At 40.6% G+C, this 13246-nt stretch overlaps 1 protein-coding gene across 1 annotated transcript in view; it reads right to left on the bottom strand.

The window, feature by feature from the left end:
- The window catches only part of LOC147029603 (calcitonin gene-related peptide type 1 receptor-like), a 378533-nt gene that overhangs the window by 93278 nt on the left and 272009 nt on the right, over positions 1–13246 (bottom strand). The window contains exon 6 of the mRNA XM_085872782.1: positions 11470–11582. Within this exon, the coding sequence (XP_085728908.1) occupies positions 11470–11582 (113 nt within the window). The remainder of the gene's footprint in view (positions 1–11469; positions 11583–13246) is intronic.

Below are 13246 nucleotides of genomic sequence, written 5' to 3'. Positions count from 1 at the left end.
GCCTGACCAAATCAAAAAATCCTACCCTATTTGAAAATGATGACAATTTGTAATGACCAATCCTTTTTATAAACTTTTTTTTGCAAAATGTTCAGTGAATCTTGTATTTTTTTTATGCTGCAACAACTTCACTGTACATGAAAATTGATTTTTTTCACGACTTCTGAAACAATTTGGCTCACACTTAGCTGCTTTGACCCCTATGTAGTGTGGTGCTTCTCGTGGGCTTGGTACAGTGCAGAAAAGTATGAGTGGGCATTTTGCGTGCACGGGGAGGGGGGCTGTGAGCTTCCATCACATGGTGTGGAAAATTCCAAAAGTTATGTCGTGGACCCGCCCCCATCGGCTGCGGACCAATGGGAGAGAGAAAAAGCTTGTCGGAGGAGGGAAGAGCTGATATGAAGAAGAAGAAGAAGAAGAAGAAGAAGAAGAAGAAGAATAGAAGCAGAAGCAAACGGGGAAAGCTCGCACGAGCAGGGATGCAAAGAGCTCATGAAAAAAGAAGAGGCCATAACGGAATGCAACGGAATTTGCCTGTCAGCGAACGTTCGTGCCTTGAAGGAGATTTATAATCGTGAGAAAGGCAGAAGTGAATGGAAAAGATCGCACGAGTAGGGACGGAAATGGCTTTTGAGCAGTCGGCTCAGAGCAGCAGAAATGCTGAGTGAAGCAGAAACGCTGGAGTGAACGGGACAAGCTCGCATGAGCAGAAGACTCAAAGACTGAGAAGGCTCATGAGGGAAGGACCAAAAGTGTGTGAGGGTAAAGAAAGGAAGGTTTCACGAGCAGCCCATCCCTCTCTCTCTCTTCCACAGATCTCCTCATGTGTCTATTCCCCATTGTTTTGTGCTTTCCTCTCCTGTCCCTCTCATCTCACTGCTCCCCTTCTTATATGTTCTGTGTATTAGCTCTTATATGAACTTTGGCATTGTATATATTAATAAAAACAAAACCTATTATTTCTGTCAAAATTATGCCTTGTGGTAATGCAAATGCCTTGCCAACTGTCACACATTTGAAAGCAATACTTAAATTAAAAGAGTGTGAATAAGCCGGTACTGTTTGGAGTGTAGTAGATAGTAGAAAAATCGTGCAAATTATGATACAAGCATCAAATTTGGCATTTCTGTTCTGCAGGGATTTCTGATCAAATCTGCCCGATTGGCCATTTGAAAATCCAAATTTTGAAAAATTTGAAAGAAAAAAAAAACTTCAAAAAATTTGAAGTCACAGCTGGCTGAAATTCTTGAAGCGCAAGTGAACATCCCAGACAGAGAACCAAGGGGAGATGCAGTCATCATTGATGGCTCAGCACTTATCAATGCCCTACCTCCACGCACTTCAAAGACATTTGATGACTATGCTGAAGAAGACATCATCCCAAAGGTGGAATCCTATGGTGCCAGCTACGGGAGGGTGGACGTCGTGTTTGATGTGTACAAGAAGTCAAGTCTGAAGTCCGAGGCAAAGTCGAAAAGGGGGCAAGGAATCAGAAGAAGAGTGACAGGAACCAGTAAGACCCCAAGTAACTGGAGAAGCTTTCTTCAAGATGACAGCAACAAGACTGAGCTGTTTCACTTCCTTGCGGAAAAGATTGTGAAGCACAGACGACAAGCACAGTCATTGTCACAAAAGGAGAAGATGCCATTAGCAACACAAGGAAGTCACTGGATGCTGTGTCTCCATGTTGTCATGAAGAAGCTGACACTCTTTGTACACGCCAGGGATGCAACGACGGATGGTAGCAAGTCCATTATCATTCAGGCTAATGGCACGGACGTACTAGTCATAGCAATATCTGTACTGCCATCCTTACAGGAACTAGGTCTTGAGAACATGTGGATTGCCTTTGGCCAAGGAGCCAAGGTGCCATGGATTCCAGTCCATGAGGTAGTTTCTGCAATAGGGCCTGAGAAAGCTAGAGGGATCCCATACTTCCATGCGTTCACTGGATGTGACGTCATGTCTGCCTTCTGCGGTAAAGGGAAGAAAACTGCATGGCAGACTTGGAACGTCTTTGATGATGTTTCTGAAACATTCACCAATCTCAGCCAGCATCCAACATTGATTCGTGATCTTGACTTTTTGAAGTTTTTTTTTTTTTCTTCAAATTTTTCAAAATTTGGATTTTCAAATGGCCAATCAGGAAGATTTGATTAGAATCCCCTGGAGAACAAATGTGCCAAATTTGATGCTTGTATCATCATTTGCACGATTCCTCTCAAAAATTTCTGTTATCTGCCCCACTAGTGTGGCCATACCTATATTTAACATTCCAATAACATTTCATAATTCACCAAAATACTTTTTTTTTTGGAGTGAAATGTTTTTGGTGGTGGCCATGCCTCCATGAACAAAAACAACAGTATATTAAATAATTGTGTTTCCACGGGGACACCTCTATGTGGAGTGATTTTAAAAGGGGTGGGTGGGGGCGTGTCCGCTTGCACGTTGGGGAGGCCCATTGTCAGGTCACAGGTTCATGGCCTGGGACAACCATCACTTATTTTGTAGGCACTTATTTCGATGAAATGTATATGTTATCCAGATTCCCTCTATCCATCTGTTTGTTTATGTTTATTTGTCTTTGTGGTTCCCCTGCAATATGTTTCTATGTAAGTGGAAGATACACACAAATGGTACATACATACATTGTTTCCCTGTTCTTAGAATTCCAAACGAAAAGGTAAAAAGTGGGCTTGGGGTGCGCGGACTTGCTCGTTGTTCTAGGAAGCAGTTTAAAGGGTTAATAAAACGTCAAATTAATGATGATTACAGTTGAAACAACAAAAAGATATGAAGTGGTTGTCAGGAATAACACTGAACTAAAATTCCGGATGTTGTGGGTTATGATCCTGCTGAAGGCATTAAGGATTTATTTTGATTCAATTTGATGAATTGTCAGTAAAATCCCAGCTCACTTATTAATGACATCTGGGGAAGGGACCACAATGTGCTTGCCCCACCAGGTTGCACCTATAAGTGGTAATAGTTCACCCTTTGTAGTTGAGTGTTAATCCGCTCGGGGCAACCTGGGATAGGCATTCAAAGGCCACCCATAAAAAGGCAGCAAACCCAACATTATTAACCTCCGCCATCTTCGAAGATGGATGGAGGTTACTGTTTTCACCCCTTTGTTTGTTTGTTTGTTTGTGTGTTTGTTTGTTTGTTTGTGAACAGTATTACGGAAAAACTCCTCGACGGATTTCGACGAAACTTGTTGGGGTGGGGTTAGGTATGGTCCAAGGATCATGCCATAAAATTTTGGACTTGGTCCCCCCCCCCCCAAAAAAAATTGTTGGAGAAAAAAAATCTTTTTTTGCATTTCTACATGTTTTAAGTGATTTCCAACCCCCCCCCCCAAAATTTTTTTTACCCCCCAAAAAATTGTTTGAGAATTTTTTTGCATTTCTACATGTTTTAAGTGATTTCCAACCCCCAAAAAATTGCTACCCCCCCCCAAAAAAATAGAGAAAATTTTTTTTTTGCATTTCTACATGTTTAAGTGATTTCCAACCCCCCAAAAATATTGTTAGAGAAAAAAAAATTTTTTTTTGCATTTCTACATATTTTAAGTGATTTCCAACACCCCCCCTAAAAAAAGTTTGAGAAAAAATTTTTTTTTGCATTTCTACATGTTTTAAGTGATTTCCAACCCCCCAAAAAAAAATTGTTACCCCCCTCCAAAAAAAGGGAATTTTTTTTTTTGCATTTCTACATGTTTTAAGTGATTTACAACCCCCCAAAAATTGTTAGAGAAAAAAAAAATTTTGCAACTTTTTTTTCAACAAAATTTCGACTTTTTTTTTTTTGCATTTTTACATGTTTTAAGTGATTTCCAACTCCCCCCCCCCCCCACAAAAAAGCTGTTAACTCTGTCAAAACTATTGACATCATATTTAATGAATAAGATATAAGGTTCACTTGAGTGACCCAGCAGTATTGGCGGTGGAGGTTTTCACTCTCCTGAGTGCTCCCCCTCTCGTCTATACTGAAATGAATAACTTTGTTATTTTCACAAGGTTAATGAGTCGCTGCCAATTACCCGTTATGTGAAAGCTGCATATCATTATCCACAGCCACAAAAAAGACCCCAAATCTGATGTGTTGAAATTGAATGAGTTAAGGCAGAAATTTTCATCAGTAATGGCATCCATCCTACATCACTGAAGCTTTAAAGCCTATTTGTTCAACAAATGCTTGAATTCCGATTTTAATTGGAATCTCCCATGATGAGGCTGAAGCTCAAAGACTGTTGCTTTCCCATCACAGACAGGTCAGTTGTCTCTGTTTAGTACTGTCCATTCGCTGATATTGCTCCCTCTGCTCTCTGTCCTCTGACCCTCACTGTCTAATCCAGGATGCATTCTTGCAGTAATCCTCTCCGAGTTAAACTTCCAAACTCTAGGCTGCCTGCACATCGCAACTGTTATTCCTTGCTTCTCCCGTCTATGGGACTACATTCCAGAGGCTGTTCTATATCACTCATCCATCCTTCAAGCAAGTAGTGCACCACCATCTCTTGTCATCCTCAATTCTGTCCAATGATCTTCATTACCCCCATTGACCTTTCCTACCACAGCCATCTTACCTGCTGGTTTGTGTTTCCTCCCATTCTCCCTTTTTGCATATTCTGTTCATCTGCTCCCTTGAGGTTTATTCCACCATCAGTTCTACCTCGCTCTTCCATGAGCCTCACTCCTGTAAAGAAAAAGAAAAATTGCTTTCATGGACATATATTAAGAGAATATGCTCAACAAATAGTTTACATGAAGAGAGAAAAATAAGAAAATCGAATTGATGACTCGTTAATTTGACATTCATGAAAATGTTTCCATAAACTACTGCAGTCATGAGAACAAACAAAAAGTAAACAACAAATATGCAAAACTAGCAGGGGTATCCAACGTTGCTCGGGAGAAAAAAACTGAGAGGGTTGGGGGGGTGGAGAGCGGGGGGGGGTTAGGAGAGCTGGAGGGCCCGGGGGAAGGAGAGCTGGACGGCAGAGGGCTGGGGGGTGGGGGGGAGGCAGGAGAAGCACTAGTGTTGGGGTGTGGCAGTGGCTGGTGGCAGGGGGCGGGGGTGGGGGTGGCGCGATTGGACCAGAACAACAAACATTGAATCCCACACGCCACAATAGTGGCAGTGATAAATTATTCGGTACGGAGCAATTTAAACCTGGATTCCCTGTGTCTTGAGGAAAATTTATGTAAACACTGGAAATGCTGGCAACAACGATTTTGGTTGTATTTGAAAGCCCACACTTAAATTTTCCTCAAGCATGTTTGCATGTGGGTGCATGGCGAGGCTGACAGCAAGTCGGAAGAGCTGCAAGTCACGATTCTACTCTATTGTGGTGGGGAGGATGCACTGGAGGTGTTTAGCACCTTTGATTTTGAGGACAGAGAGGACAACACTAAACTGAAAGATGTCCTGGATAAATTTCCATGCCTCTGCAATCATCAAAAAAAACACCTTGTTCGAGAGATATAAGTTTTGGAAGCACTCCCAGTGTGAGGGGGAAACAATTTATCAGTTTGTCATGGACTTGAAGAAGAGGATTAAAAAAAACTGAGTACAAGGAACCCACGCATGTTATGATTTGAATGGCCGGGACCAGGGTTTCCCAGCAGAACAATGCCAAGAGCATCACACTCCCTCCACCGGCTTGTCATCTTCCCACAGTGCATCCTGGTGCCATCACTTCCCCAGGTAAACGGCGCACACGTACACGGCCATCCACGTGATCCAAAAGAAAACGGGACTCATCGGACCAGGTGACCTTCTTCCACTGCTCCAAGGTCCAGTTCCGATGCTCACATGCCCATCGTAGGCACTTTCGATGGTGGACAGGGGTCATCATGGGTGCTCTGACTGGTCTGCGGCTACGCAGCCTCATACACAGCAGGGTGCGATGCACTGTGGGTTGTGACACATTCCTCCCGTGACCACCATGAAAATTTTCTGTGACTTGTGCTACAGTAAACCTATCGGTTCACCCCAGACGGGATAGTCTTCGTTGCCCTTGCGCATCAATGAGCCTTGGCGCCCAACACCCTCTCGCCAGTTTGTGGTTTATCCCCCCTCGGACCACTGTAAGTAGGTACCCACCACTGCTGACCGGGAGCTCCCCATAAGCCTTGCCATTTCAGAGATGCTCTGACACAGTCATCTGGCCATAACAATTTGGCCCTTGTCAAAGTTGCTGTGGTCTTTACTCCTGCTAATTTCTCCTGCATCCAACACATAAACTTCAAGAACTGACTGTTCACTTGCTGCCTAATATATCCCACCCCTTGACAGGTGCCATTGTAACAAGATAATCAATGTTATTCACTTCACATGTCAGTGGTCATAATGTTTTCGCTCATCAGTATTTATATTGTTATGTATTTCAGAATCTGATCCGACAAAAGCATACAACATTCAGGTCCTCAGACAGTTATTTCCATAAATGTATGTCCAGGATAGACCCATCCCCTTGTCTGGTGGGATTCTAACTTTGATGCGCTGGCGAAGAGTATAGAACACATTCCCTTTCTTGTGGGATGGCCTTTTTCTCTTTATGACACGTCCCTGCATGTGAGTTATAGCCGTTAGCCCAAACAGAGGCTCATTCTACCCCCTTGATCATTTACCTCACTCACCTATCTTTCATTGACGTTCGACACCCACCTCTCAATCGCCAACATTGACGTCCACCTTTTCCATCGATGTTTGATGCCCCATTTGGCAGCTCTATAGATGCTAGCTGGCTCTTGTTCGTGTCAGGCAGAACGAGGAAGGAATGATCGTGAGATTGACGGTTGGAGGTCACGTGCAATGATGAGCCAATAGGCAAGGTGGATTTGGCTGAAGTTTGCTTGAGGCTTCTCCAAGAATGGTCGCCTATAAAAAGGACGGGAGGACCGCTTTCCAGTCAGTTGGTGACAATTCCTGACAGCTGGGTGACGGTTCCTTACAGCTCCAGTCAGTTGGTAACAATTCCTGACAGCTGAGTGATTGTTCCTTACAGCTCCAGTCAGTTGGTGACAATTCCTGACTGTTGGTGACAATTCCTGACAATTGGTGAGTTGTTGCTCCTGACGGTGGGTGACGGTTGGACCATTTCTGCTGGTTCTGCTCATACCTGATTCTTGGTGTCCCTGGTTCCTGGGGGCGATGACGTGATGTTGATTGGTGTTTGAGCATGTTTGCATGTGGGTGCATGGTGAGGCAGGGTGCTGGCAGCGGACCAAGGTACGCTCACACATTTTGGGACATTTAGTTGGACGCACGATGACTTCTTTCTACCTTGGTAAATGCCCTGTCACACCTTGACGTTTTAGCCAGCGTATGGCAAGGTCACAAAATGTATGTAAAACGCTGGCGTACGCTGAACTATAGATGTTTTTTTCCAGTTTTGGACGTATTCATAACGAGTTGGATGTATGCATAACGTATTAGTAACGTACACAGAACGTTTCGATAACATATAGATCATTATATCAACGAATGCTGAGCGTGTTGTCGGCATTCACAACCTATGCCCAACGATAGTCTAACTTATGCATAGCGCGGCAGAGTATCGCCGACGATCATGTGGGGTAGCCTATTAAAAGGCTGCGGCTCGACGATTCAAATAATAACCGCACTAGACATCGAAGTGTCAAGCCGCTATCACACCTTGACGTTTTAGCCAGCGTATGCCGACGTATGAAAAATTTGTCAAAAACGCTGGCACACGTCGAATACGTTGTGGGTAAGTTTTATATACGTTAAGAGCATGCTGAAGCACGCTGGCATACGTCGTAGTACGCCGAGTACGTCGACAAATTTTCAGCATGTTGAAAATTTTTCGACGTATGCCAGTGTATGACACACGTTCCGCATACGCTGGCCATAAGTTGTAGGCACATTACGCGATCGTTGACACACGTCGACACACATTACTTGTAAGTTACTCATAAGTTGAAACACGTCGAGGTAATGGGTAGCGTCAGTGTTCCAGACTCCCTGCTTTTATTTTTTTTTTTTTCGGTATGATGGTGATGTTGACACTTCGATTTCTGGTGCGGTTATGATTTAAATCGTTGAGCGGCAGCCTATTAATTATATTATATTATAACCGCACTTGAAATCGAAGTGTCAACATCACCGTCATACCAAAGAAAAAAAACAAAAAAAAAACAGGGAGTCTGGAACATTGACGCTAAACATTACCTCGACGTGTTTCGACTTATGAGTAACTTACAAGTAACGTTTGTCGACGTGTGTCAACGATCGCGTAATGTGCCTACAACTTATGGCCAGCGTATGCAGAACGTGTGAGTCATATGCTGGCCTACGTCGAAAAATTTCAAGTGTGTTAAAATTTGTTGACGAGCTCGGCGTACTACGACGTATGCCAGCGTACAACGATGTATGCCAGCGTGCTCTTAATGTATACAAAACTTACCCATAACGTGTTCGACGTGTGCCAGCGTTTTAGACAAATTTCTCATACGTCGGCATACGCTGGCTAAATCGTCAAGGTGTGACAGGGCCTTAAGCTGAGACCAGATTTCTTCCCACCACCCCCCCCCCCCCCGAATGATCTGCTGGGTACCCTTGTCTCGTGTTTAATTGTTAAGTAACATTGTTGAGGAGAACAAAGTAGGATTGATAAGGAGTTAAGGAGAACAAAACAAGAACAATAATTGTTAAGGAGAAACGAGGATCAACCCCCTCCTAATACATATGGTACCTGTATGTATGTATGTATGTATGTATGTATATATATATATATATATGTATATATCTATATATATATAAAACATGTTTCAATATACATCTTCACAAATACATAAAACATATATTATACAAATAAAAATACATATATATATATATATATATATATATATATATATATATATATATATATATATATATATATATATATATATATACCATAAAGCCTGGTGTTGGCGCAGTGGTTAGGGCAGCGGCTTGGGATCCAAAAGGTCCTGAGTTCAAGCCCCGTTGGGCCCCTGAATTAATACACCAGGGGGTTGACTCAGCCTGTCATCCCTCCGAGGTCAGCGAAATGAGTACCAGTGTACTGGGCCGGTGTATACCCCGGTTAAAATAGGTGTACCATATTCCTGTGTTGTAAGAGGCGACCAGGGTTGCGTCAGGAAGGGCATCCGGCGTAAAACATGTGCCAAATCACTATGCGGATCATACGAATGATCCGCTGTGGCGACCCCGAACGGGAGCAGCCGAAAGAAGAAGAAGAAGAAGAAGAAGAAGAAGATATATGTGAAGACCACAAGGGGAAAACCAGAGATGTCACTTTTTATAAATTTCAGGGTTATTGCACCTGCCAATCATTGGCAACATAAGGTTTCCTCTCACAATATTACTTTAGCAAATAACCAGGGGTGTCACATAATTTATATGGTATAAAGTTGAGCCATACAATGAAAAAACAAGTGTTGTCAAAGTTGAACAAGTAGAAACCCAGAGTTGTCAGTACTTTACTCCTGGTTATCTCCCTTTCATTCATGTTAACTGTTCCACCATAATATTCAGAGTTGATAAACTAAAAAATGAAAGGTTGTAAAACTTTCACAGCATAAATTCTGAGCACTACAATGGCCTATTTGGTTATATCATGGGCTCTGTAGTTGGTGCATATCGTGGTTCAAGCCTGGTCAAACCTTGATTGTGACTTTTATGGGACCCACACCGTGGCTTAATGGTTAGTGCGTCTGAGTACCCAACCTCATTCGATGTACCCACCGCCCAATCAACTTGCTTAGGTATATGAGGGAGTCACATGAGGTGACTTCTGCTATCGTGGGGGTGGTTTATCCTTGGTTTCCTCCCGGTTTTCCATCATATTAAGTAGTACGGAGTAAGAAATGGAGAATCCGTCGTCATATAAGCGAAATACCCTTGAGTACGGCGTTGAACACCAATCAAACAAAAAAACAATGACCGTTTAATGTTGAAAAAAATAATCTGTGATCATCAAAGTCATGTAATGTATGCTAATAACCAACAAGCATGAATTTGCTACACATCCTGGGTTAAAATTGCATGGCAATTATTAAACAAGGGAATAACCAGTGATGTCAGTTTGCAACATTGATTCGTTCTTTGCTCTTAAATTAAATAACACAGAAGCTTGGCAAATGCTACATGCTTAATTTGATCGGCCAATGATCACTCTTCCTTTTACTGGAAAATAAATCTATATGACAGTTATTAAACTGTCCACCAAAGTCTTGAAACTTTGTTTTTCAGTTTCTTCAAAATTGACTTCTCCTGACATCTCTGGTTTTCCCCTTGTGGTCTTCATATATATATATATATATATATATATATATATATATATATATATATATATATATATATATATATATATATATATATATATATATATATATATATATATATGTGTGTACAGTATGCATATGTAGATATAAAGGCTCATGCTCTCTCTCTCTCTCTGTCTGTCCCACCCTGAAACAAGGAAATGCTCCTCAGAAAGAAAAGAAAAATTAAGAAAAAATTGCTTAAATTTAATCCAAAGCCATGGGAAAATTATGATATAAAAATCAAAGTTGTACACAAGAGATTGCATCTTCACACATATAAACTGCAAATACTGCAACCTTTAGAACCGAGAACTTCCCCTGTAGATGGAATGGATGTGCTGGGACAGTCCCCTGGCCTCCAGAGTCTTCTGATGCAATGCCCTGAGACTGATTGTGGGGGTATGTTAAGGATTGTTTTCAAAACCTCTGTTGCTGACATTGAAACACTTCGTACAAGGCTAACCAATTACATCAGCAGTGTGACGAGTGATATGTTAGCTAACATGTGGATTGAAGTAGATTTTTGCTTGGATGTGGTACATGCCACTGAGGGTGTACATGTTGTGGTGTACTGAGGAACACAATAAACTTTATGAATTATGTGATAAAATGCAAAAAAACGCATCATGTATCTTTTGGTTTGGTTGTAATGATATTTTTTATAACTGGAACAAGACTTTGTGGACAGCCTGTACTTTGTTACAAAGCCTAAAAGTATCTTCATATAAGTCATGGTAAGTTTACCCAATCAAATGTTTTGAATAAGTCAGTAAGTCATTAAACTCACTTTACTCTGTTCTTTTCTTTGAGCACCAGGTGCATACTACAAATCAAGACATTCCTTATTGCATTTTTAAGGAATCAAGACATTCCTTATATCACATTCTTCCATTTTTAAGAACTTTCAACAAGCTCAAGAATAAAAGGCTTCCCTTTTTATTTATTTTTTTCAATTTCTATCATGGGATTCACCACGGGCTTCCGTGAATACATACATACATATATATATATTTTTTATTATTATTATTATTTTTTTTTTAATGCACATGAAAATATAATACAGATTTATAAAAATGTCGATAAAATAAATGAAAATTATGAAAATTTATACAAGATTATTTCTCACCTTTAATTTCTCATTTGCATAGGCATTGCACAAAGTGTAGTTGGACCAGGTTCTGTTGGTGTCTGGATGCTGGAACCATTCACCATTTTCATCACAAATTTTCGTTACCTTTTCTTGTGAAAGAAATAAAGAAATTAATTAAAATACATAAACTGTAAACAAAATATAGACAAAATGGTGCAGTGGTAATTACCTGTATGCACAATGTAATTTTTCTATGCATTTAGAAACAATTATTTATTTCACAACTTCATCCATCGTACATTTATGAACTTTTTAGCTGTCTTGCAATTTTAATCACCTCTGCAATGTCATATACAGAAATCTGATTAATTGAGGCTATAAGTAGGTCAAAAAGGATGCAGATATAAGAGGAATATATTACTTTTTGCAAGTCATGTTCTACAATACATCCAAAAATTGCACAACTCCCAGCATACATTTGTAACTTTTTGTTGCCAAACAATAAAAGACCTTTATCAGTGCAGTTTATCGCAAAGTCATGAGGTGACAACTTCAACTTAGTTCATGGAAGCGTCATTAAACCACAATTAAAACATAGTTATGTCCTGTAAGTGTCTAAAAGTGTTTTGCACAGCCGTGGGTGTATACCGTATATACCGTATTAGTCGAAGTGGAGTCAAATTGGGCCAATTAAAGTCCAATTGGCTCATTTTCCCATTTTCTTTCCTTCATTCAAAGATAAGTCAATTTCGACTATAAGACGAAGTTTGATCAACTAAGGTAGTGAGCAAAACAGTCAGTCAGAACAACAGAAGTGTTAATTCCTTCCTGACACTGTCATATCGCATGGCATCGCTGCCTACGGTATATTTACAGGGTCATGAATATTAATGAGCAGTTTTGTGCATCATATTTGAACTACTATGTGGGACGACCTTTCAGATAAATTATGAATGTAAATAATTTTTTTTAGCATGTTTGCTATCATATCGAGGTACAGTAGGGCATTGAAACAAGCTACAGAATCATTGTCAGCACTGCGTCATAACACATTACATTTTGTTGCAGTTCATTACTCCTGAATAAACGTTAACACCTGACATTTATATTTTAATGGAAGACAAGCACATTTTAATCCATGAAGGAGCTGAATCACTGAGCACTGTGTTTTAAATAAACAATTATACAATTTATTTCAGAAAAATCACACTTTCCAACTTTTTTTTTCATTTATGCAATTCAGTGTCTGAAACCATAGATAAGTCAATTCTGAGGAAAAGTCGAGGCCTGGTCTTCTGAGAAAGAAAAATGTATTGAGAATTGTATGCTAAAAAATACGGTGTATTACGTATATGTATCTATGTATACATATATGTATACATATATATATATATATATATTTATATATATATTTTTTATATATATATATATATATATATATATATATATTTATATATATAGATGGACAGGTTGACGGACGAGATCAGACTGGAGTCCATGGACTATGATGTTCGCGGATGACATCATGATCTGTAGGGAGAGTAGGGAGCAGGCTGAGGCGAGCCTTGAGCGGTGGAGGTACGCACTGGAGAGAAGGGGAATGAGAGTCAGTCGGATGTAGGACGGAGTACATGTGCATAAATGAGAGGGAGGGTGGTGGTATGGTGTGGTTGCAAGGAGTTGAGGTGGGGAAGGTGGATTGCTTTAAATACTTGGTATCAACTGTCCAAAGTAACAGAGAGTGTGGGAGAGAAGTGAAAAAAGAGTGCAGGCAGGATGGAGTGGGTGGAGAAGAGTTGCAGGAGTGATTTGT

Source organism: Eptatretus burgeri, chromosome 3 (assembly GCF_056783735.1).
Source record: "Eptatretus burgeri isolate ZD-2024b chromosome 3, Ebu_testis_v1, whole genome shotgun sequence".
Taxonomy (NCBI): Eukaryota; Metazoa; Chordata; class Myxini; order Myxiniformes; family Myxinidae; genus Eptatretus; species Eptatretus burgeri.
Note: the sequence above shows the minus strand (reverse complement) of the source record. Positions and strands in the feature narration are given on the sequence as shown.